The sequence below is a fragment of the Manis pentadactyla genome, chromosome 17 (assembly GCF_030020395.1).
Source record: "Manis pentadactyla isolate mManPen7 chromosome 17, mManPen7.hap1, whole genome shotgun sequence".
Classification (NCBI taxonomy): Eukaryota; Metazoa; Chordata; class Mammalia; order Pholidota; family Manidae; genus Manis; species Manis pentadactyla.
The window spans coordinates 22,632,663-22,657,693 of NC_080035.1; the positions used below are offsets into that span (position 1 = coordinate 22,632,663).

At 34.1% G+C, this 25,031-nt stretch overlaps 1 protein-coding gene across 4 annotated transcripts in view; it reads left to right on the forward strand.

Annotated features, from left to right (window-relative positions):
- TDRD3 (tudor domain containing 3) overlaps window positions 1-25,031 on the forward strand; it is a 212,781-nt gene that overhangs the window by 77,343 nt on the left and 110,407 nt on the right. For 3 of the 4 annotated variants that reach the window (XM_036893643.2, XM_036893641.2, XM_036893642.2), the window contains exons 2-3: window positions 16,620-16,704; window positions 21,595-21,660. Coding sequence is in view for 2 of the 4 variants with exons in the window: in XM_036893641.2 (XP_036749536.2) it covers window positions 16,620-16,704; window positions 21,595-21,660 (151 nt within the window). In the remaining 2 variants the exon portion in view is untranslated. The remainder of the gene's footprint in view (window positions 1-16,619; window positions 16,705-21,594; window positions 21,661-25,031) is intronic. The other variant, XM_057494583.1, reaches the window with a different exon arrangement.

Genomic DNA, 25,031 nt, shown 5'->3' on the forward strand with positions numbered 1-25,031 from the left:
TCATCTGATAAAGGGTTAACATCCAAAATTATATAAAGAACTCATATGCTTCAACACCCCAAAAAACAAATAACCTATTTTAAAAAAGGGTGGAGGACCTGAACAGACACTTCTCCAAAGAAGAAATACAAATGACCAACAGGCGCATGAAAAGATGCTCCACATCACCAATCATCAGGGAAATGCAAATTAAAACCACAGTGAAGTATCATCTCACACCATTTAAGATGGCCACTATTCAAAAGACAAGAAATAGCAAATGCTGGCGAGGGTGTGGAGAAATAGGAACACTCTTACACTGTTGGTCAGATTGCAAATTGGTGCAGCTGCTGTGGAAAGCAGTATGGAGGTTTCTCAAAAAAACTAAAAACAGAAGTACTATTTGACACAGTAATTCCACTCCTAGGATTTTACTCAAAGAAAACAAAATCCCTGATTTAAAAAGACATGCACCCCTATGTTTATCAGCACATTATTTGCAAAAGCCAAGATATGGAAGCAACCTAAGCATCCATCAGTCGGTGAATGTAGTATATATACACAATGGAATTTTACTTGGCCATAAAAAGAAAAGAAGTCCTCCCATTTGCAACAACATGTATGGATGTAGAGGTTATTATGCTCAGTGAAAAAAGCCAGGTGGAGAAAGACAAATACCATGATTTCACTTATTTGTGGAGTTTAAAAACAAAGCAAAACAGAAGGAACAAAACAGCAGTAGACTCATAAACACTGAGTAGTCACTGGTGGTTACTAAGGTAGGGGAGGGTTGGAGTGGGTAGAAGGTGAGGGTGAGGAGGATTAAGGGGTACAAAATTCTCAGTCATATTATAAATTGGTCATGGTGATGGTAGTACAGTGTGGAGAACATAGTAAATGATTCTGTGACATCTTACTATGTTTACAGATAGTAACTGCACTAGAGGAGGTGAGGATATAATAATATGTGTAACTTTGAACCCCTGTTCTGTGTATTTGAAACCAATGTAAGATTGTATATCAATGATACTTTAATTTAAAATAAATTCTTGTGTTAGTCCCAACATTTAATTTATCTTGGGATCACATTTTTATTTATTTATTTATTTATTTATTTATTTATTTATTTTTATTGAAGGGTAGTTGACACACAGTATTACGTTAGTTTCAGGTGTACAACACAGTGATTCAACATTTATATACATGATAATTCTAGGTACCAGGTATCACCATATCAAGTTGTTACAATATTTTGACTATATTCCTTATGCTATACATTACATCCCGGTTACTTATTTATTTTACAATTGGAAGTGTGTTTATATATATATATATATACATATATATATATATATATATATATATATATATATATATATATATATATATTGTTTTGTTTTGTGAGGGCATCTCTCATATTTATTGATCAAATTGATCAAATGGTTGTTAACAACAATAAAATTCTGTATAGGGGAGTCAATGCTCAATGCACAATCATTAATCCACCCCAAGCCTAATTTTCGTCAGTCTCCAATCTTCTGATGCATAACGAACAAGTTCTTACATGGAGAACAAATTCTTACATAGTGAATAAGTTACATGGTGAACAGTGCAAGGGCAGTCATCACAGAAGCTTTCGGTTTTGCTCATGCATTATGAACTATAAACAGTTCAAATATGAATATTCATTTGATTTTTAAACTTGATTTATATGTGGATACCACATTTCTCTCTTTATTATTATTATTTTTAATAAAATGCTGAAGTGGTAGGTAGATACGAGATAAAGGTAGAAAACAGAGTTTAGTGTTGTAAGAGAGCAAATGTAGATGATCAGGTGTGTGCCTGTAGACTATGTGTTAATCCGAGCTAGACAAGGGCAATAAACATCCATGGATGCAGAAGATTTCTCTCAGAACGGGGGGTGAGGTTCTAAGCCTCGCCTCTGCTGATCCCTATTTTCTCACCAGATGGCCCCCTGCGACTGTGCCTGTCTTAGGTTGTTCCTCCCTTGAGGAATCTTACCCGTCTCTGGCTAACCAGTCATCTTCCAGGGCCATACAGGGAAATGTAAAGTTGGTAAGTGAGAGAGAAGCCTTATTGTTTGAAAAGGTTAGCTTTTTACTTCTTTGCATATTTATGCCCTGTGGCTTCTATGCCCAGCATTTGTCTTGAGGTGTCTTTACCACTTGGAAGAATTATGATACTCGGTAAATTCGACATGTGGCACGAGTTCTATTTAAAGGTTGTAATTAGGTAGGAAGAAGAAAAGCTATAGAAATAGCAGGCAGAAGAAAACCTGGGAAGATTGATTATTTCTTTGACATATCTTCTTGTAGAGTAACTTCAGCATGGATAGGTTTTAAACTACTAATTAAATTGTGCACACACATTAACATAATAGGAGTATAGTTACAGAACCAAAGCATACCTGTAATTACCAGCCATCTCCAGTGAAACCAAGAAAACCAGTTAGGCACCTTAGGCATTTGTGAAAACTTATCTATGATATGGTGGATATTGTCCAACTGAACTTGAACAGTCTGAGAGAATTCAGATAAATTAAAACAACCCATTCCTGGGGACTGTTCACATGCCATATGTTCTTTTAACAGTAAATAGTCTGTAGTTGTAAGATTTTGGAGCGCTACAATTTGCACTTCTCCTAATTCTTGGTTGAGTTCCAACAGTATAGATCCAGTCAAATTTGTTGTTTTACTGTATGCACAGGCCAGCTTAGATATCTCCTTCATCATTCCCATGGCAAGTCCAGGAACTGGTGGGATGAGTGCATCTACACCTGTGACAGTGCGTGGATCTTTGTTGGAGTTTTTTTTTTTTTTTTTTTTGCTGTTCATCTTCTGTCATGAGTCTTCCCGAGAGTGCTGATGTTGGAAGTTCTTTTTCATATCGTATCTTAGTTCATTTTCGGGGTAGTCAAATTAGGCTTTGATCCTCTGTATAAACACAAACAGACCCTTTGCCTACACTTTTATATGCCCTTTATATCATTGTGTAGAACTCATTGGAGGTCACCACACAGGAACTGCTTTTTTTTTTTTTTTTTTATCATTAATCTACACTTACATGATGAATACTTTGTTTACTAGGCTCTCCCCTATACCAGGTCCCCCCTATATACTCCTTTACAGTCACTGTCCATCAGCATAGCAAAATGTTGTAGAATCACTACTTGTCTTCTCTGTGTTGTACAGCCCTCCCCTTTCTCCCACCCCCCTATGGATGCTAATCTTAATACCCCTCTTTTTCTCCCCCCCCTTATCCCTCCCTACCCACCCATCCTCCCCAGTCCCTTTCCCTTTGGTACCTGTTAGTCCATTCTTGAGTTCTGTGATTCTGCTGCTGTTTTGTTCCTTCAGTTTTTCCTTTGTTCTTATACTCCACAGATGAGTGAAATCATTTGGTATTTCTCTTTCTCCGCTTGGCTTATTTCACTGAGCATAATACCCTCCAGCTCCATCCATGTTGCTGCAAATGGTAGGATTTGCCCTTTTCTTATGGCTGAGTAGTATTCCATTGTGTATATGTACCACATCTTCTTTACCCATTCATCTATAGATGGACATTTAGGTTGCTTCCAATTCTTGGGCTTGGGATCACATTTGATGGTTTTTTTTTTCCCCTAGAACCTGTGTTCCATTTTTTAGTTCTTTCTATGTTGGGTAATTTTGGATTGTACTCTGGGTATTCTGAGTTGTTAATTTATGGAGATTGGGGTTCTGTTGATTTTCACTGATGGCTAGTCTCCTAGCTTGTAGGTGGTGCTGTTTCTGGCTGGGCATGGACGGCATACCTCTTATCTTGTGCTGCAGCTCCATTCTCTGTTCAAGTCTTGTCCTTAGCTGAGCTGCTTTGAGTCTGTTCTACACATGAGTCATTCAGAGGTCAGACAGATGTGGTCAGACAGTTTGGGGATCCCCTCTCTGGGTCTTCCCCTTACAAGATTCCCCCACACTGTCAGTGCTTCTGGTCTCCTCACTTCCTTTTTCTGTTTCTCAGACCATAAAGAACCTGTTGTTGTGTCTGCCATTTGGACTGTACTTTGTCCTAGGCTCAAAGCACCAGAGTACATAAGTTACTTGTGGCTCCCTGTCTTCCAAGTGCATATGCATTCCCCACTAGTGCTTTAGTTGCTTTTTGTGTTTTGTCCAGAGTTTTAGTTATATCTGCAGTGGGAAAGGGTGTCACCACATATACAGCAGGATCTTACTCCATCATACCCGGAACTACTACATCAGAGATCATATTTTGATTCCTCTCTTTTTAAATGGGGTTAATAACACACACACATCATATAGGTGTGAGAATTATAGGAGTCAAATATATAAACTTTAACACACAAGACTGAGAGAGGATAGGGAGGAATCATACCATTTATCTGAATTTTTAGTCACTGACAGTGCTTTTTTAATTGTACAGCTTTTTGGGGATATTTGTTCATCAGATAAGATTTCTTAAAATGAAAATCTATTTTAAAAGAATAATTTTATTAAAACATTTTAGTATTTCCAAAAGCCCAAAACAATTCATAATTTTAGAATTTGAAGTTATTCTTCCCTTTTCTAACACATATAATAGGATACAGCAGCAGCACTTTTAGGAATGTATCTTATAAAATATTAATACTCATCCTCAAATGTTTGACTACAAATATTTTCAGGGAAGCATTATTGGCATAAAATTATAAGCAACTTGAATTGTTAAAATAAGTTCTGGCATAGCCCCCATACAGAAAGGAATGCTGTGGGGGAAATCCATGTTTGCCATGGAAGTTGTCATGTTATATTCTTAAATGAAAAGATCTATTGCAGAAACTTTTGTGGAAAATAAGTCTTTTTATAAACAAATATTTCCTTCTAAATTCTACTCCAATTCATATGTATGTACTTGGGTTAATGTTTATTTTGAACTGGGCAAGAACCACTTTCTACTTTTTCTTATACCTCTCTACAGTTTGCATTTTACTATTTATAGACTTAAATCAATCCATTTCACAAGCGTTAATGAATCAACTCATTTAAATTTGATAGCAAATGTTCTTTATAGATTCTAATCTAAAAGATGACCTTTTAAAATATTTTTTATTTAATTGAATCAATACTTCTCAATTATTTGAATTCATACTAGGTATATAGTTTCCTTTGGCTGCTGTAAGAAATCACTGCTAACTTGGTGGCTTAAAATAATAGACACATACTTTCTCGCAGTTCTGGAGGCCAGAGGTCTGAAATCAAGGTGTGCACAGCTGTAGACCCTCCAGGGGGTCTAGAGGAAAATCAGTTACTTGTCTTTCCCAGCTTCTGGTGGCTGCTGGCATTCCTTGTCCCTCCATATCTGCTCCGTCTTCCCGTAGCCTTCTCATCCGTGTGTGTCCCTCCTTTGTGTGTCTGTTGCAAACTCCCTCAGCGTCTGTGTCCGTTAGATTTAGGGCCCACCTCGATAATCGTCTCAACATCCTTCATTTCATTACGTCTGTTAAGACCATTTTCCAAAATAAAGAAGCATGCTCAGATGCCAGAGATTAGGGCATTTGGGCACCACCATTTAGCCCACTACAAAGAGGTGTGGGGATATCTGTAAATTATGTCTACTAAGCAAAAAATTAGAACTTCTGAATTTATTTGCATCATTTCAATTTCAAAAATTTAACACGAATCATTTTAAAGAAATGAAAATTAAAATTATTAATTCACATTTATTGATGAAGATATATATGGGACTATTTCATAGTTTTGGCAAAAATTTCACTTATTTGTGTAATACTTATTTTAGTAACATATAAGTTCCTGCCTTTTTTGATTTTAGACCTCTTTCATTTTCATTTCATTTTAATTTATGGACAGTTGTTATGCTATTAGTTGATGAAATACATTACATAAACTAGAAGCAAATAGATATTTGTCATGTGTAGTAGATTTTCATTTTTAAAGTTTTGAATGAATGGCATTAGTTTAAAAGTAAATCATAACATGTCTAATTTAAAATTTGATATAATTCTCTGTGCTATAGAATTTTAAACTTATTACTAGCTGATTCATGATGTTTTACATTTTGACATATATGGCAATTTGAACAAAAGTGATCGTAGTTGCACTGTAAATTCTGTTTGGGGCAGAAACACTTGCAGTCTCATGGAATAACTTATCTTCTTATTGTTAAAAACTATATATATTCATCTAGATACATAAAATAGGAAGATTACAACAAATTAAATAATAAAACTCTTTCCATCTTGCTGACACCTTCCCTTCATTTTTCAGTGTACTCCATGTGAGTAATATTTCAGGAATACATAGTTCTAGCTTTCTATAAGGAAAACTTTACACACTTTTACTATTGTAGCTTTTGAAGAAATTGCTTTATTATTAAGGCAAATGTCATTCTTTTCCTTCTTCAATGATAATTGAGTATCATTATGTTTTGAAAATATTTTCCAGAATAAACACCAAGAGCACAGTGTTTATGAAGGAATAACACTAGTATTTATTTAGCATCTACTTTATACCAAGCATATGCTAGGTGACATGTAGTCTCATTTATTTACTTATTTCTTAAAAAGAAGGGTAGTACAGTACAACTGTCTATTCATTCTGAAGAACAACTCTATAAATCAATATTTTCAGTATTGTTCCCATTTTCTTTGTAGGAGAGGAAACCGAGGTACAAAAAGATTGAATCAATTATCTAGACTCCTACAAGTATTATAGGGTGAGGCTAGGATTTGCTTCTAGTTCTGTCTCACTAAAAACTACAGATGAGATGACAGTGTCTCCAAGCTATTCATAAAAATGCCTTCTAATTTTTGTTATGACATCTTACATTTTCTACAGCATTTTTCATGTGCACTTAACTGAGTAAACAGTCTCCTGGGCTTAATCCTGGTAGGCCCTTGGCGCAGACTCTGCATTGTGGCTGTCAGTGCAACAGGGCGTGCACTGAGTGTTCCCACCTACTGTGTGTTTTTATAGTGATTTGTACCAAGGAAAAGATAACAGAAATGTCAAATAATCTTACATTTTAAAATATGTGCTATTAAAAAATAACCCCAGCTTTGCTTCTCAAAGTATGAAAATATTGAATTAGAAGGACATAAGTTATAACCCCCCAAAAAAGTAAAAATATCCAGGCTTTCATTTTATACTTTTAAATTTATGTGAAGGTTGGTTTATAATATAGTCAGGTTCCCATTATTTTTTGTAATATATCAATTATGGAATTTCAAAGGAATTACAAATTTTTACTTGCTCAGCTGTTAGAATTTTTTACCAAATAAGCATTCCAGGGTTAATATCTTCATGGGCTGGTTTGTGTGTGGGGAAAATACAATAATATCTAAAAATGGGTCATTAAAAAAATAGAAATTTGTGATTTACTGTCACCTACCTTCTTATCATTCTTATCTTAAAATTGTAATTTTTATTTTGATGTTAGAGAAAAGCATTAAAATAATGTTGAAAATATTCTATTTCACAACAAAAAAGAATCAGTCTAATAACTTATATATACTTTTTATAAGGCTCTACTTCTGAAGTATGGATGTAGGAGAGAATAGGAAAGAAAATTTTCTTTTAGTATAATATACTTAAATATTTTTTCTTATCTCTTGAAAGCTTACTAAATGAATTTTTTTTAAAACCCTGAGTTATCTTTACACAAATTCTAAAATCAGAATAATCTGTTATGTTTCCTTTGATATCTCTACTGTCCAACAAAACAATGATAAATGTCAAAACCCTTTATTTTAAAGCTAGGTTAGTACACATATTTGGAGTATTAGCTTCCAGTGTTTGGTGATACTATTTTATTTGTGAAGCAAGGTTGCCATCTAGTGGTGTTTTCAAGTAATGCATCCTTCAGAATTCGTTAACCTGATTTTCAATATTATCAAGGAAGTGCTTAACAAAAACAAATACAGGTTTCAATTTTTTAGAATTTAAACACTTTTAAATTAGATGTAACTTCAAAAGGATTTTTCCTAGGATTTTTTAAAATTTCCATCTTTCAATCTTTAATGTGGGACCAAAATAAATTTTTGTCTGGCCACTGAAATGTTGAAGTTTGAGTAATATGGATGTTAAATCATGGTGTGCATTGAGGCCTTTTGTAATGCTTCACATCTCTATAAGTTACTTATTCAGAAAAAAAGACACCTCTGTTATTCTAAGTAAATATTTTGAAAAGCTTTTACATATTCATCCTTTTAGTTTTTGTGCAAGTTAATTTTATGAAACATTTGCATTTGAATGTTAAGCTTTTGTGGTGATCTCTTTGCTTTTGGTGTTTCTATTTCTGTAATATGACAGTCTGAAAAGTTAGTGTAGAAGAAATTAAAATAAGATTTTCTGGTGTGTGTTAAGTATTTATGTGTGAAAAATATTTAATGTAGGTTTGCCAAATAAGGGAAATAATACATTTATTCATGCAAAGAAATAATACAAACAAAAAACTGAAAAAATGATGCACTGTTAGTTTATTTTGAATAAAATAAACCTCGTATTAAAAATAGTTCACTATATTAAGATAAACACTAAGTAATTGTACTTAGAGGTACACTTTAAATAATACATAACTTTATTCATCCTGTCTATTCCAATATAAGCCATAGAGAAAATGAAACTAACCTAGAGTTGATTCAGGTCCTTATGTAATTGTTGGAATAATGATGGTGGTATTCATTTTGGCACAGTAGGTGGCCACTTTATCTAAAGAAGGAAAGAAAATGGTAGTGATAGAAGAGGTACTTGGTTGTTAAGGGAAATGAAATAAAAGGCCTTTTTTTTTTCACTTTACATCATTTGTGAGTCATAGTACTCCCTCTTCTGAATTACCTGTAGTAGAATTCTGATCTTCCTATGTTCTGTGCTTAATAGAGGTTTAGGCATGGACTCCCATGGATTCATTCAACTTGCTACTGTGCACCAATTTATATTCTTGTCAGTGATTTTTTTTACCCCTTATGTATCTATAAACTATAACGAATATACTGATTTCTTCTGTACCAAGTTTTGTGAAGCAAATTTTGTGCCCAAATTCCTATTAGCCTTCTTACCTTATTAATCTTGTTACTCAGTACAGTTAAATACAGGCATATCTCAGAGATAATGCAGGATCTAGCTCACCACAATAAAATGAGTATCACAATGAAGTGAGTCAAATGTTTTGTTTTCCCAGTGCATATAAAAGTTATGTTTACACAATACTGTAGTCTAGTAATATGCAATAGCATTATGTGTAATAAAACAAGATACATACTTTAATTTAAAAATACTCTATTGCTAAAACCTGCTGACCATCATCTGAGCTTTCAGTGAGTTGTAGTCATTTTGCCTCAACGTGGATGGCTGCTGACTAATCAGGGTGATGGTGGCTGAAGGTCGGGGCAGCTGTGGCACCTTCTCATAAGACAACAATGATGTCTGTTGCATCAATTGATTCTTCCTTTCACAAACGGTTTCTCTGTAGCATGTGATGCTGTTTGATAGTATTTTAACCGCAGTAGAACTCTTTTCAAAATTGGAGTCAATTCTCTCAAACCCGGCTCATGCTTTGTCAACTAAATATATGTAGTATTCTAAATGCTTCATTGTCATTTCCCTAATCTTCACAGCATCTTCATCAGGAGTAGATTCCATCTCAAGAAACCACTTTCTTTGCTCATCCATAAGAAGCAACTCTGCAGCCATTTAAATTTTATAATGAGACTGCAGCACTTTAGCTCCGTTTTCAGGCTTCACTTATAATTCTAATTCTCTTGCTGTTTCTCCCACATCTGTGGCTACCTCTTTCACTGAAGTGTTGAATTCCTAGAAGTTGTCCATGAGCGTTGGAATCAACTTCTTCCCAACTCCTGTGAATGTGGATCTTTTGACCTCTTCCCATGAATCAAAAATGTTCTTAATGGCATCTAGGATAGTGAATCCTTTCCAGAAGGTTTTCCATTCACTTTGCACAGATCCGGCAGAGGAATCACTATCTATGGCTGATAAAGTCTTGTGAAATGTGTTTTCTTCAATAATAGGACTTGAAAGTCAAAATTACTCCTTGTTCCATGGGTTACAGAATGGATGTTGTGTTAGCAGGCTTGAAAACAGCATGAATCTCATTGGGAATCAACATTCAAGCTCTGGGGTGACCAGGTACATTATCAGTGGCAACAGTCATATTTTGAAAGGAATGTTTTCCTGAGCAGTAGGTCTCAACAGTTGGCTTAAAATATCCAGTAAACCTTGTTGCTAACAGATGTGCTGTCGTCCAGGCTTTATTGTTTCATTTATAGAGCTCAGGCAGAGTAGACTTGGTGCAATTCTTAAGGGCCCTGGGATTTCCAGAATGGTCAGTGAGCATTGTCTTCAGTAGAAAGTCACCAGCTGCAACAGGACTTAACAAGAGTGTCAGTCTGTCCTTTGTAGCTTTAAAGCCAGGAATTGATTTCTCCTCTCTAGTTATGAAAGTTCCAGATGGCATCTTCTTCCAATAGAAGCTGTTTCATCTACATTGAAAATCTGTTATTTCATTTAGTCACCTTCATTATCTATCTTAGCTAGGTCTTCTGGATAATTTGCTGTTTCATGCATTTTTATGTTATGGAGATGGCTTCTTTCCTTACACCTCATGAAACAATCTCACTAGCTTCCAGCTTTTCTTCTGCAGCTTCCTCACCTCTCTCAGCCGTCATTGAATTGAAGAAAGTTAGGGTCCTTGTCTGGGTTAGGATTTAGCTTAAGGAAATGTTGTGGTTGGTTTTATTTTCTATCCAGATCACTAAAACTTTCTCCGTATCAGCGCTAAGGCTGTTGTACTTTCTGACCGTTCGTGAGTGCACTGGAGTGGCACTGTTAATCTCCTGCAAAGGAACCTTTCCTTTGCATTTACAATTTGGCTAACTGCTTGTCAGAAGAGGCCTAGCTTTTGGCCTATCTTGGCTTTCAGAATGCCTTTTTCAGAAAGCTTAATCATTTCTAGCTTTTTATTTAAAGTGAGAGATCTTTCCATTTTAGCAGTTAGAGTCCACTGTTGGGTTATTACTGGCCCTAATTTCAATATTGTTGTGTCTCAGAAAAGAGAGGACAGAGGAAAGGGAGAGAGATGGGGAAACAGCTGGTTAGTGAAGCAGTCAAAACACACATGATTATTGATTAAGCTCATCACCTTTTATGAACATGTCAGAGATCAACATAACAAATATAATAATGATGAGAAAGCTAGAAATATTGCAGGAATTACCGAAATGTGATACAGAGACATGAAGTCAGCAAACATTGCTGGAAAAATGGTGCCCAGTGGACCAGCACTATGCAGTGCTGCCACAGGCCTTCAATCTGTAAAAAAATGCAGTATCTTTGAAGCACAGTAAAATGAAGTATGCCTTTATTTTATTTTTCCAAATTATATTCATAAATAGGAATTTATAAGCCATTTTCTTCTGCCCTAGAGGAGGGAATTAGCAAGTTATTATTTCAACATCTCTGGCAGGATATAAGAATAATAGCAAAAAACAAATTTTTTGGCAGTCTTATTGCAATCCACTTACACTGGATGGGTAGAATGAAGAGAGTAATCTTTATTTGGGCAATTTTAAAAAATTGTTTTTTAATATCTTGGGAATTTGGAATTTGCAGTAGGATGACAACTTTAGTATTTGTTAAGATCAAAGATACCTTCTAAAAAAGGCAAATTTTAAATTATCTTTTGTGTATTACAACCTCCTGTCCCCGTAGTAGCTTGGGTAATTGGGAGTTAATAATTTTTATTTTCTTTGTGGTTAAGCGGGGATTTATTTATCAAAATCCCATTTTGGTGTTTGGATAACATATGTGGACCATTAATCTCAATGAGGTAGCAAATAATTACAGATAGAGACCCCCAAAAACCACATGAGGTCATTTAATTTGGGTTTTATTCAGAGACAGTTAAGACCACATGTACCAGTAGAATCCAGGTGTCTCCTTTATTCTTTTTGATTGAGTCCCTGTTTTGGAAGAATGTTTTTACTCTTGGTTTTCTCTTTGGCATGTTAAAGAATTTTCATTTTCTTTCATTTCACCCCAGTTTGTAGGTGCAGTAATGAATTTTTGTCTTTCATAATTTTAGGAATTCAGATCTCAGTTCAAACTTGAATGGGCATTCATTACTTGGATCAGAGGCAGTGGGTGGAGGGGTAGAAAACATTAGTGTTTGCTTTTTAGTGTTCTTAGCCAATTCTCCCTGCTAATAAATATATATAATCTGGAAAGTTGAGGTAAAGATGAGTTCAGTATATGTCTAGTTTATGAAATATTTAAGCCAAACTAAACAATTTGACACTTTCTGGTGTGATGTTAGACAATTCTGATAAGAACATAATTATGTTTGTTGCTCTCCAGGAATCATAGTGACCTAAAATACATAGTTCTTTTTTCTCTTTTGTTTGAAAAGGATGTCAACTGTGAAAATTGCATCAATTGAAGAACATTTATGGTAAAACCCTGAATGTCAAAGACGTCTTGGAAATGTACAATAATAAATAAGCAGATGACTTTAGTGAACTAATATTAGGAAGTTCCCTAAGTGTATGCCACATACAAGCTGAAATATGTTTTGCTTGGCTTATAATTGCTTTACAAAAAACTGAAAGCTAAAATTGGTGTTTGACAATAAGTGCTTTGCCTGTCCTCAGGCCAGCCAGAGCTGAGTTACGGTTTCCCCCTTTAGATGGGACATGTACTCTTCACCGTGTCTCATTACATCATCATAGCCAGAGAATTAGACTCAAGGCTTTTGCCTGCTTGCAAAGGGATGGATCAAATGAAAATTGTCTCTCTTTTCCCTTACTGGTAGTATGAGATGGTAACGGTGATCTACTTTCTGGACTGAATAAATTAGGTTAAATGAAGGTACTTGCTTTATCACAATTTTCTGTCAGTAGAAATTCTTGAACTGTACTTTGGACATGTCTGTTTTGTATGCCCCAAGTGACATCTGAACATGAGCTGAAGATGGTTCTGGTAGTGGAATTTAGGGTATGTGACCCTTCTTATTGAATATTATACTCATTATTTGTAATAGGAAATTCCCTCCTCCAAATTAGTGGATAATAGTTAATTTTAAAGTTTTTTACTTCTAAAGTAAAAAGAATTGTCCAGGATTACAAATTAAGTGACAAGATGGAATTTCAACATCTTTACTTCTATTTATGAAAAAAGGAAATATTTTCTAAAAATTTTTTTTTAATTTGAGCATGTAATAATCTGTGATTTAAAATGGCATTAATTGAAGGTAAAATTATTGAGATATGTTAGTCTCTTCTGTGACTATCATTTAGAAATTTAGTCCTTTAGTGCCCTGCTTGCCAGTAAAACATATTCTGGTGTATTTTTAGTTCAGAATAGTAATGAGTGATTTTATAATATTACTGTTTTAAAATCTCCACTAGAGAGGGAAAAAAAAAATGTGTGGTTTTGCTGTCTGTTTAGTAAATAAGAGGTCTCTGCGGTTCATTTCTTCTTTGGGTTCCATGCCCTTGGGTTTTATGGGATCAAAGATGAAATATGGGAACTGGTCATAATTCTCTCCCCTCAAAGTCCATCATACAGATGTGCACAGGCGTCAGATCTGGTGTGCAGAGTCCAATTTTCAGTTCCTTTCTTTCCCAATGACCACATTAAAGCTGATAAATTTTGTCCTGGCTTGTCCTTTAGTTACTGTGTTACTGTGGTGCATCTTGAAGCTGATTTGGGCATTTGGCTTACTTTCGTCACTTGTCTTATTCATTGATAATATTGGAGTTTTAAATGTTTACAAAAACAAGAAGATGAATTTGTAAATCCACATTATGGTTAATTTAGATTCAGTCCTTCTGTGAAAATGGTCCAGTATTTGTAGAAGAATCACCGAGATATCACTGGGGGGGAGCTGTGGTTGGGTCTCCTGTTTCTTCATAGGGGTAAAGTTGAAAGACTCAAGTCCTCTGATATTTCCAAATATGAAAGGTCAGTAAGGTAGTCTTGTAAAACTTGGAAATTGAGGCACATATTGGAATTTCTTAAATTTAGGAGGCCTTTTACAGACATTATTTGAAAGAATCATATAATATTTGACTTTTACTTGGATAAAGTAAAATTCCACCCCCTTATAGCTTCTGCCTTTAGAATTTTTGTTAACTTTCCCCTTTTACATTTTGTAAGAATTGATATTTTTATTGTTATAACAATTTTTGCATCTCTAATCATTGGTTAGTATTAGTTCCCTGATGTTTTGCTATGAAATTAGACAAATGCTTCTTTAATGTATTTTAGAGTTCCCTGATTGAATTTGCCTACTTGCGCTTTTCTTTGCACATGTATGAGAGTGTCTAGTTGACTAGGAAACTGATTTGTATAGTTGCTGGCTTATGTTTATGAGATCATATTCCTAACATTAGCATTAGTTGTTGGTAAACAAAAATGGTGTGTTGTAATGGAAAGTTTGATGAACTGGGAGTTTTTGTTTTAACTTTGCATCACTTAAGTTTGTATTTGGGGGCAAATTACTTAGCATCTTTGGACCTTTTCTTTATCTGTAAAATTGAACAGGTAGACTTTGATTATTTTAAAAGATCAGTTCTGGACAATCTGACATGGTATAATCTTTCAAATCTGATGAATTGCTTTTTTAGGAAATGTTTTATTAGTCATTGCATACTATTTCCACATTGTGTAGGAATTTTGAAAGTTGTGTGTAATTGCTTAATCAGCATTTAATATATCATCCATATTACTTAGTGCCCTGTTGCTTTCTAAAATTGGTCACAGCCAATACTCATTTTTTATTTCCTCCCCATGTTTTAGCCAGAATGGCCCAGATTTTTTCCTCTAGAATGTGCTTCACTCTTTTTCTCTTCCATCTTTTTACTCATACTATTCCCTTTCCATGCACTTTTTCTCATACTCCAGCTACTCTGAGCCCCTGTAACATTTTATTTATAATATTATTTTGACTTTGTATGGTAGCTGCTTATGTATTGTGTTATGCTGTATATGAGATTGTAAACTCCTTGAAGGCAAGTGTTTAACTTTCATTATTTTATAATCTTACTGCTAGTAAAGATACTACTTTTCACATAACTAGGGGCTTAATTAATTATTTATATAACTGAATTTGTAAGATGAATAATCGCAGATACTGCCAATAACTATGTACAGTGAAAAAATAACAGGATAATAAGAAAATTAACATAACCACTTTGATAAAGCATTGTTTTAATAAAACATCTATGCTGACTGGAAATATTTGTATTCCAATACTACTAGTCCTTCCTCCCATCCATTCATTCTTGCTGACTCATTTACATACTTAACACTTATGTTCTTTCTCTAACCCACTTAACCACTTGTCTTTGTTCATCATTGTAGTTTAGCACTGCCAAGGTCTTAAACTTTTCACAGTATCTAATTTTATTAATACATTCTTGCTCTGATTTACATATATGCTTTACTGACTTATCTCCTTCATCCTGTTCATAGGCTTGTCAACTTTAATTTCCTGTTGTTCTTCAGGTCGCTTCAATGTACATTTCTTTTCACTTGCTCTTTACTTTTGAGAAATCATTCATTCTCTTTCCTAAAGGCACAGGCTGTTTAGTTGCTGTCTTCAGGTAGCATTTACATTGACTACTGTCTTGGAGTCAGTCTAATGTTGGGTGTTGGTTGTGGAATTGCTGGCCATCAGGAAGAAGCTTGCATTGGCTGTTAGACGAGTACTCCTGCATCTTCTTAGTGGGAGAATGTCTGCATTGGCAGTGCTGCCACCAGCCCTTGGTTAGAGAAGTTGATACTGATTGCAAAAGATGTCGGATGTTAATGCACATTTTTATAGGTAGACTTTTTGGGGCATGAGACCTGATTTGAGAGTTTATCAGAGAACTTCAAATTGGCTATGTTGGGCATGAATGAAAAGGTGATCAGTGATCACCCCCCTTGAATTCAATAATCTTTTTTACTCTTGAATTAGTTATTGCCTGTGACAGATGTGTGGTTGGTTTGGACTGGATAAAAGGACACAGGCTAATATGACAATAAGTAAAAAAACTGAGAAGAGACAGGAAAAGGGAAAGATACAATATAAAAGAGTTGCCTATGTTTATGCCACTTGAAATCAGTAGTATTTTTGAAGGACTATTGGGAACCATTATATTAAAGAAAGGAGACTTGAGAAAATAATGTGAGAAAGTAGTACAGAGGAAATATCTGTTGGACAGAGTTTAAAACCATGCTGTTTTTAGTTCTATTTTTATAGCACATCTCAATCTCTAAGAGCTTATTTTATTACCAAATATTTAAGTCAGATATTATATTTACATATAGTAAAGAGTAGTACATACATCCCTTAAGAAGTATTTTGATGTTTAAATAGTTTTTCTCAGAAAGGATATGAAAGTTTTATTAACACAATATCCCTTTAATGACACAAAAGTGGAAAAATATGCACTGTCCATTCTGTTCACTCAGAGACAGTAATTAAACAGGGAGTATCCAGGACTTTGCCCTAGTATTTGGAGTAGAAGCGTTTTATAGTAGAAAACAAAATTGCATGTTGACTTAAGGAAATAATTTTGGTTAATTTTGATTTTAGAAAATATTAAGCCATTTATTTTATTTTAACAGGTATCTTTCAGATGAAGGCATTGAAGCTTGCACAAGTTCTCCTGACAAAGTCAATATAAATGACATCATCCTGATTGCTCTCAATGTAGGTTTTGTTTATTAACTTATAAATATTTTAAATCTGGAAGCTTTATTCATGAAAAGCATCTAATAGAATAAATTGGCTTTTAAGATAAGTAATATGGAGAACATCTTTCATTTTTATTGTCCATTTTAAGTTGCAGTAATGTTTGGTGAATTTGGTAATCTCGTTTCAGCCAGTTATTAGAAATATATGTTTCTTTTTACATTTGTTATACAGAATCCCATGAAAAAAGGGGAAAAAATGCAGTTAAAACTCTTTCCCCAAAATCAGTTATAGATTTTTTATATTACAGATTTTCACATTTACAAAATCAGTTGCAGATTTTCACATTCACATTTACTGCTATATAATAGCAGTAAAAAAATCATATTAATTAAAATATATAGCCATTTAATTAACATAGAAACTCTTAAGTTTTAGCTGTTTGACAGTTGTATTTATTATTTCAAAATAACTTTTCCTGTTAATAAAAGTAATATATGTTGTAGAATACTTCAGAAAATACAGCAAAGAAAAATGAAATCAAAGCCACAAATAATTACTGTTAAGGTTTTGGTATATATTTCCTTCTGGTCTCTCTCTTTACACCCATCTGTATAGCTATATCTTTTCTATAATTGGGATTGACTTTTGATTTTTTTGAAGAGTTACTAAAATTGTTTGAAATGTAGATATAAATAAATGAATATTCTCTTGTCAGTCTTGCAGTTACCCCAGTTAGATTTTTTCTCTTACTGCCTTTACAATAACAATCTACTCACAAATTTATATACTATGATATATAATGAAATTCATAAGAGAATTGCTGTCTTGACAGATCCATCATATCACTGCAAAATAGGTATAAGATAAAGCAGAAACAGGTAACTGATAAAGAACATTTAAGATATAAGTAAATATATAACTGCATATAGCTTATTTGAGTTACTTAAATTTATATACAGTGAAAGTTAGGATTAAACAGATAAAATTTCTATTTTAAAATCTGTCAGTTTTCAGCTTCTTTGAATTTTGTTCAGTAAGACTAACAATATGATTTTTTTTAAAGTAAGCATTAGAAATCATGCATGTCATCCTCTGTGACTACAAATGAAAGTATTCCCTAGACACTTTTTCTTTGACTTGCACCCAAATTAGTGAATTCTACTTTCAAAGAATGTTGTAAATAATTCTTATTTCTTCATTAAAAAAAACCCTAAACATGAAAGGGATTCTATAACAATCTTACGCTTTTCTTGGTTTTTCTTATTTACTTAGGTAAGTAACAATTAACTATCTATAAAGGGGCGTGAAACTTTAAAATAAATCAATATTAAGTATTTGTCCTGGGTACATAAGAGGTTCATGATGAACCATTATCTCAATCAATTAATTTCTCTTTCTGATATTCTCGGAAATATGTAGTTGAATACTCTAATCCAAGCTATCATGCCCTTTAATCATGCAAAAAAAAAACTTTAATTAAGATGAAATCTACACCAGACAAGTAAACTTCTTTTCAAGTTTATCATCTTTAAATAAAATCAGGCATTTATAGTATTTCTGTTGAATTATTTTTAGCTTTTGAGTGCTTGCAGGAAATTAATCTCTAGTTGAGAATGACTTGTGTTACTGATTCCTACTATATACAACTTATTACATACATATTGGGAGAATAAGCCATGCACAAGCATTCTTGTTTATGTTCTTTTCCTCTTGTGGGCGACACACTGAGCTTGTTCCTTTATCCAGCAATGAACAATGCAACAATATATAGAGAGGTTTCCCCTGCTATCTGAAAGTAGTGTTCCTATGAAATCTTTTGTAAGCCAAAATGGTATAGAGCAAAGAAGCAGTTACCGTTAATTTATATGGAAAATTTTTTTAGTGTTCCCAGACCCAGAAAATAACCTCTCTTAGGCTTTTCTGATACCTTAGGACACATTTTGCTAACGCATGCTTAAAATAAATTGAGATAAAGCACAAATGCTCACAGATACAGTTCAAAATTATGATAGCTTGATGCTGCAATGCTAGTGTAGTTCCTTCCCAGGGAAGGAGCTTGGCCGTGCCACTCAGTGCTCAGGATGCACACTGCCTCTGTGATGGCTCCCTGCAAAATAAACATGAAATGCTTTTTTTGCTTTCTGCCTTTCTTTGCAAAAGTGAAAATCCTCTTCAAATATCTATCAGTGAAAATAGGTACTAATGTAGGTACTTCTGTAAAAAAGAAGTGGTATAATGCAAATTCTCGAAAAGCAGGGGATAACCGTACAGTGTTTTCTCCCCAGGGAGGTCCACTGGACACTAGCACCCAAGGCTTCTATTAGACTGCACTTGAGGATATTCTCTGCCTAACATGAAACACAATTCTAGATTCCTCCCCGTAAAAAAGCAGTTGTCGTATTAGTTAACTACAGTTTTCAGTGAATCAAAGTTTAGGATTTTAGTCTAGTGCTCATTTCTACTTTATATTGATGCCTCATTTTAGTTTAAATTAAATTCATAACTGATAAAAAACAAAAATGAGATATCATGGTATATCATGAAATTTATGTATATACATTGAACAACACAGGGTTGAACTACACAGGTCCACTTACTTACATGGAGATTTTTTTTCAACAAATACATTGGAAAAGTTTTTGGAGATTTGCAACAATTTGAGAAAACATCTCTCTATCTTTATTTTAAGAATACTGTGCATAATACATACACAAAATATGTGTTAATTGACTGTTTATGTTATTGGTAATGCTTCCAGTCAACAATAGGCTACTGGTAGTTAAATTTTGGGGGAGTCAAAAGTTATGCATAGAGTTTTAAATACATGAGGGGTCAGCACTTCTAATCCCAGTGTTGTTCAAGAATCTACTGTATTCTGTTTCTCATACATATTTAAATGTCAGCTTTTGAGTGACTTCAAAATAATGCCTATGTTTTTATGAGCTGTTAGTTGTATTACTGACTTAGTGGTTATACATGTTCAGATGGCAGCAAAATGTGCATGTTTTATATTCATTAAAAACAAACATGATAGCTAACATTCATTAAATGCTTACTTTTTGTAATTCATTGTGCTAGGTGCTTCACATGTATTAATATTTAATGTCGAGTCCAAATACAGGAAAGCCTAGTATAAGAAAGTATTTTTTTCCCATATGCTACTCAGTATTTTCAAAGTGAAAGGAATGCACCTTGAAGTATGGTTTATAATTTTTTCTCTCTCTTACTGGAGGCTGCAAAAGGATTCACCTAAAAAAGCATTGTTACCCAAGTATTTGGATTTAGGGTTCAGTTTGCCCGGCAGTTCTATTTGGTGAATTTTAGTTGAGGACTAGTGTAGTTCCCAGGGAAGGAGCTTGGCCATGCCACTCAGTGCTCAGGATGCACACTGCCTCTGTGATGGCTCCCTGCAAAATAAATACGAAATGTTTTTTTGCTTTCTGCCTTTCTTTGCAAAAGTGAAAATCCTCTTCAAATATCTATCAGTGAAAACAGGTACTAATGTAGGTACTTCTGTAAAAAAGAAGTGGTATAATGCAAATTCTCGAAAAGCAGGGGATAACCGTACAGTGTTTTCTCCCCAGGGAGGTCCACTGGACACTAGCACCCAAGGCTTCTATTAGACTGCACTTGAGGATATTCTCTGCCTAACATGAAACACAATTCTTGCATTACATTGAGAAGTTATGAATCATGGTTGTAAAAGACTGGTAATATCTGTGGGGGTTGTATAATTTATATGCTTGTTTCTTAAGCTGATCACATATGGATATTTCACTAACAGGATATTCTATTATTGTAGGTGGTCAAAGAAGACAATCCTACTTCTCTATATGTATTCATTTCATATTATGATAATTTTAATCATCTAGTATTTTTTCCTTAGGTCCAACACAAATTTCTCCTTTCTAATTTATGTGATTAAATGAACTCTAAGTCTGCTTTCTTTTATTTTGTTCATAAGATGATGAAGAGCTACTATTCACTATATTTTAAGAAATAATAATACAATAAAAATATAGTTACTAATCTAGTCTTAAAGTCTCAGTCACCAAGGTGATTTTTTAGGTTAAAGAATTAGGCATTTTTCATGAGTATTGATAGTTTTCCTCTGAACAAATTTCTTATCATTCCTTTAATTTCCATTTCCTAAAGATGACAAAAACCCTTAAAAGTCCTGCTTTTAAAAATGTGAACTGTGTAGTTGAAATTTTGTTTTTATGTCAGAAATGCTCTAACTTTAGGTTAGTTCTTTAGCTTTCCTTTTTACGTTTTGCTTTGGTTTGCTGAGTAATATGTACCTCTGATTTTTCTTATAGTCGTTTGTTAATCAACTTTGATTTCTGTAATTTGTTTAAGCAAATAAAATAGATTTTTACAGCAATAAAGTCTTACTATAACTTCTTGCTATTGCAGTAGTAGTACTCCTTAGGATACTTGAGATTACATAGCTTTGCTATGTTTTGGGTACCACAGCATATAGAGTATGTCTTCATGTTTGCATGTAGGACTCAATTGTCAGAAATATATTCTGTTTATATAAAAGTAGTCATTTGGTTTTGGATTGTGGCATTAATTTTTAGTAAGACTATAGTTTATATAAAATTAAAGTTTTAGAGTTTAATAGAGAAGATTTAGTAAGTTAAAAGGTTACTTGAAGAAATATGAGCAGAATTAAGGCCTTATGTATTACTGCTCCACTTACTGTGCACTTTAAACAATGTATGTATGGAATGGAGTTATTCGAAAAGATTGATTGTATGTATAGATCTCATAATCATCCAAAAGACATTTGTTTAAATTTTGTTCCACAAACCTTAAGTAATTTCATCTTTTATTTGTAAGATTAGATTTAGATTTACTTTTCTCTGTAATTATATTTTAATAATAATATTTTTATTTTAGACAGACTTGAGAACAATTGGCAAGAAATTTCTCCCCAGTGACATCAATGGTGGAAAAGTAGAAAAGGTAAAAAAAAAACATTAACTTCCTAAATTATGGTCACTACAATAAATATGAACATCTACTAAATTACTGGAATCATTTTTTGTCAATAAAGACTGTAATTTCAAAATAGTTGGGAGGTGAAGAGGTCACAGAGTCATTGTTATAGTGAATTCTTGTACACAAGGAAAATTACCAAGACTTAAACTTTAAACTTCTGATGCTTTTCAACATTAAAAAAAAGAAAACCTTTCCTTTTAGAAATTATAATTATGGCACATTTGTATGTTAGACTTACCAGATATTATTGGAACTTAGTACAAGTACCTGTTTGTACATTTTTATTTTAGTTTCCTGTTACCATGTTTATTTAATGAATTTATTAACATAAAAGTATAAGATTATGAGAGAATATTAAGAGCAATTTGGCAAAGTCATGCATTTGAATTGGTTAATGCTGTCCTTTTGCATTATATATAATATATATTCATGTTACAAATTTTTTTCAGTGATCCTTCAAAATACAAGGATTTAATTTTTAGATATCAACTAGACATTCTTTTACTTCTTATTAATTTATATTCAGTTTCTTCTTTTTATTTGGAAATACATGTAAATCACATCAGCCAGTAACTTTATACATACTATTAGTCACTTTTTGAACTGTTAAGGAATATCATTATCTATAATTAAATAAATACTTTCAGTGTGTATGTTTTGTGTTTGAATAGATATTCTTTTTTTTTTAATAATTATTTTTTATTGAAGGGTAGTTGACGCACAGTATTACATTACATTAGTTTTAAGTGTACAACACAGTGGTAGAACATTTATATACATAATTCTAGGTTCCAGCTATCACCCTACCAAGCTGTTACAATATCTTGACTATATTCCTTATGCTATACATTACATCCCGGTTACTTATTTATTTTACCATTGGAAGTCTGTCCTTTTTTTTTTTTTTTTGTGAGGGCATCTCTCATATTTATTGATCAAATGGTTGTTAACGACAATAAAATTCTGTATAGGGGAGTCAATGCTCAATGCACAATCCTTAATCTACCCCAAGCCTAATTTTCATCAGTCTCCAATCTTCTGAGGCATAACAAACAAGTTCTTACATGTAGAACAAATTCTTACATAATGAATAAGTTACATGGTGAACAGTGCAAGGGCAGTCATCACAGAAACTTTTGGTTTTGTTCATGCATTATGAACTATAAACAGTCAGTTCAAATATGAATACTCATTTGGTTTTTATACTTGATTTATATGTGGATACCACATTTCTCTCTTTATTATTATTATTTTTAATAAAATGCTTAAGTGGTAGGTAGATGCAAGATAAAGGTAGAAAACATAGTTTAGTGTTGTAAGAGAGCAAATGTAGATGATCAGGTGTGTGCCTGTAGACTATGTGTTAATCCAAGCTAGACCAGGGCAATAAAACATCCACATATGCAGAAGATTTCTCTCAGAACAGGGGGGGTGAGGTTCTAAGCCTCACCTCTGTTGATCCCCAATTTCTCACCTGATGGCCCCCCTGCGACTGTGCCTGTCTTAGGTTGTTCCTCCCTTGAGGAATCTTACCCGTCTCTGTTTAACCAGTCATCTTCCGGGGCCATACAGGGAAATGTGAAGTTGGTAAGTGAGAGGGAAGCCTTATTGTTTGAAAAGGTTAGCTTTTTACTTCTTTGCATATTTATGCCCTGTGGCTTCTATGCCCAGCATTTGTCTTGAGGTATCTTTACCAGTTGGAGGAGTTATGATACTCGGTAAATTTGATATGAGGCACGAATTCTATTTAAGGGTTGTAATTAGGAAGGAAGAAGAAAAGCTATAGAAGTAGCAGGCGGAAGAAAACATGGGAAGATTGATTATTTCTTTGACAAATCTTCTTGTAGAGTAACTTCAGCATATATAGGTTTTAAGCTACTACTTAAATTGCGCACACACATTAACATAATAGGAGTATAGTTACATAACCAAAGCATACCTGTAATTACCAGCCATCTCCAGTGAAACCAAGAAAACCATTAAGGCACCTTAGGCATTTGTGAAAACTTATCTATGATATGGTGGATATTGTCCAACTGAACTTGAACAGTCTGAGAGAAATCAGACAAAATAAAACAACCCATTCCTGGGGACTGTTCACATCCCATATGTTCTTTTAACAGTAAATAGTCTGTAGTTGTAAGACTTTGGAGCGCTACAATTTGCACTTCTCCAAATTCTTGGTTGAGTTCCAACAGTATAGATCCAGTCAAATTTGTTGTTTTACTGTATGCACAGGCCAGCTTAGATATCTCCTTCCTCATTCCCATGGCAAGTCCAGGAACTGGTGGGATGAGTGCATCTACAGCTGTAGCAGTGCGTGGATCTTTGTTGAGGTTTTTTGATGATCATCTTCTGGCATGAGTCTTCCAGAGAGTGCAGATGTTGGAAGTTCTTTTTCATATCGTATCTTAGTTCATTTTCGGGGTAGCCCAATTAGGCTTTGATCCTCTGTATAAACACAAACAGACCCTTTGCCTACACTTTTATATGCCCTTTATACCCTTGTGTAGAACTCGTTGGAGGTTATCACACAGGAACTGCCCTTTTTTTTTTGCTTTGTTTTTGGTATCACTAATCTACACTTACATGACGAATATTATGTTTACTAGGCTCTCCCCTATACCAGGTCTCCCCTATAAACCCCTTTACAGTCACTGTCCATCAGCATAGCAAAATGTTGTAGAATCACTACTTGCCTTCTCTGTGTTGTACAGCCCTCCCTTTTCTCCTACCCCCCCATGCATGTTAATCTTAATACGCCCCTACTTCTCCCCCCCTTATCCCTCCCTACTCACCCATCCTCCCCAGTCCCTTTCCCTTTGGTACCTGTTAGTCCATTGTTGAGTTCTGTGATTCTGGTGCTGTTTTGTTCCTTCAGTTTTTCCTTTGTTCTTATATTCCACAGATAAGTGAAATCATTTGGTATTTCTCTTTCTCCGCTTGGCTTGTTTCACTGAGCATAATACCCTCCAGCTCCATCCATGTTGCTGCAAATGATTGGATTTGCCCTTTTCTTATGGCTGAGTAGTATTCCATTATGTATAAATACCATATCTTCTTTATCCATTCATCTATCGATGGACATTTAGGCTGCTTCCAATTCTTGGCTATTGTAAATAGTGCTGCAATAAACATAGGGGTGCATCTGTCTTTCTCAAACTTGATTGCTGCGTTCTTAGGGTAAATTCCTAGGAGTGCAATTCCTGGGTCAAATGGTAAGTCTGTTTTGAGCATTTTGATATACCTCCATACTGCTTTCCACAATGGTTGAACTAACTTACATTCCCACCAGCAGTGTAGGAGGGTTCCCCTTTCTCCACAGCCTCGCCAAC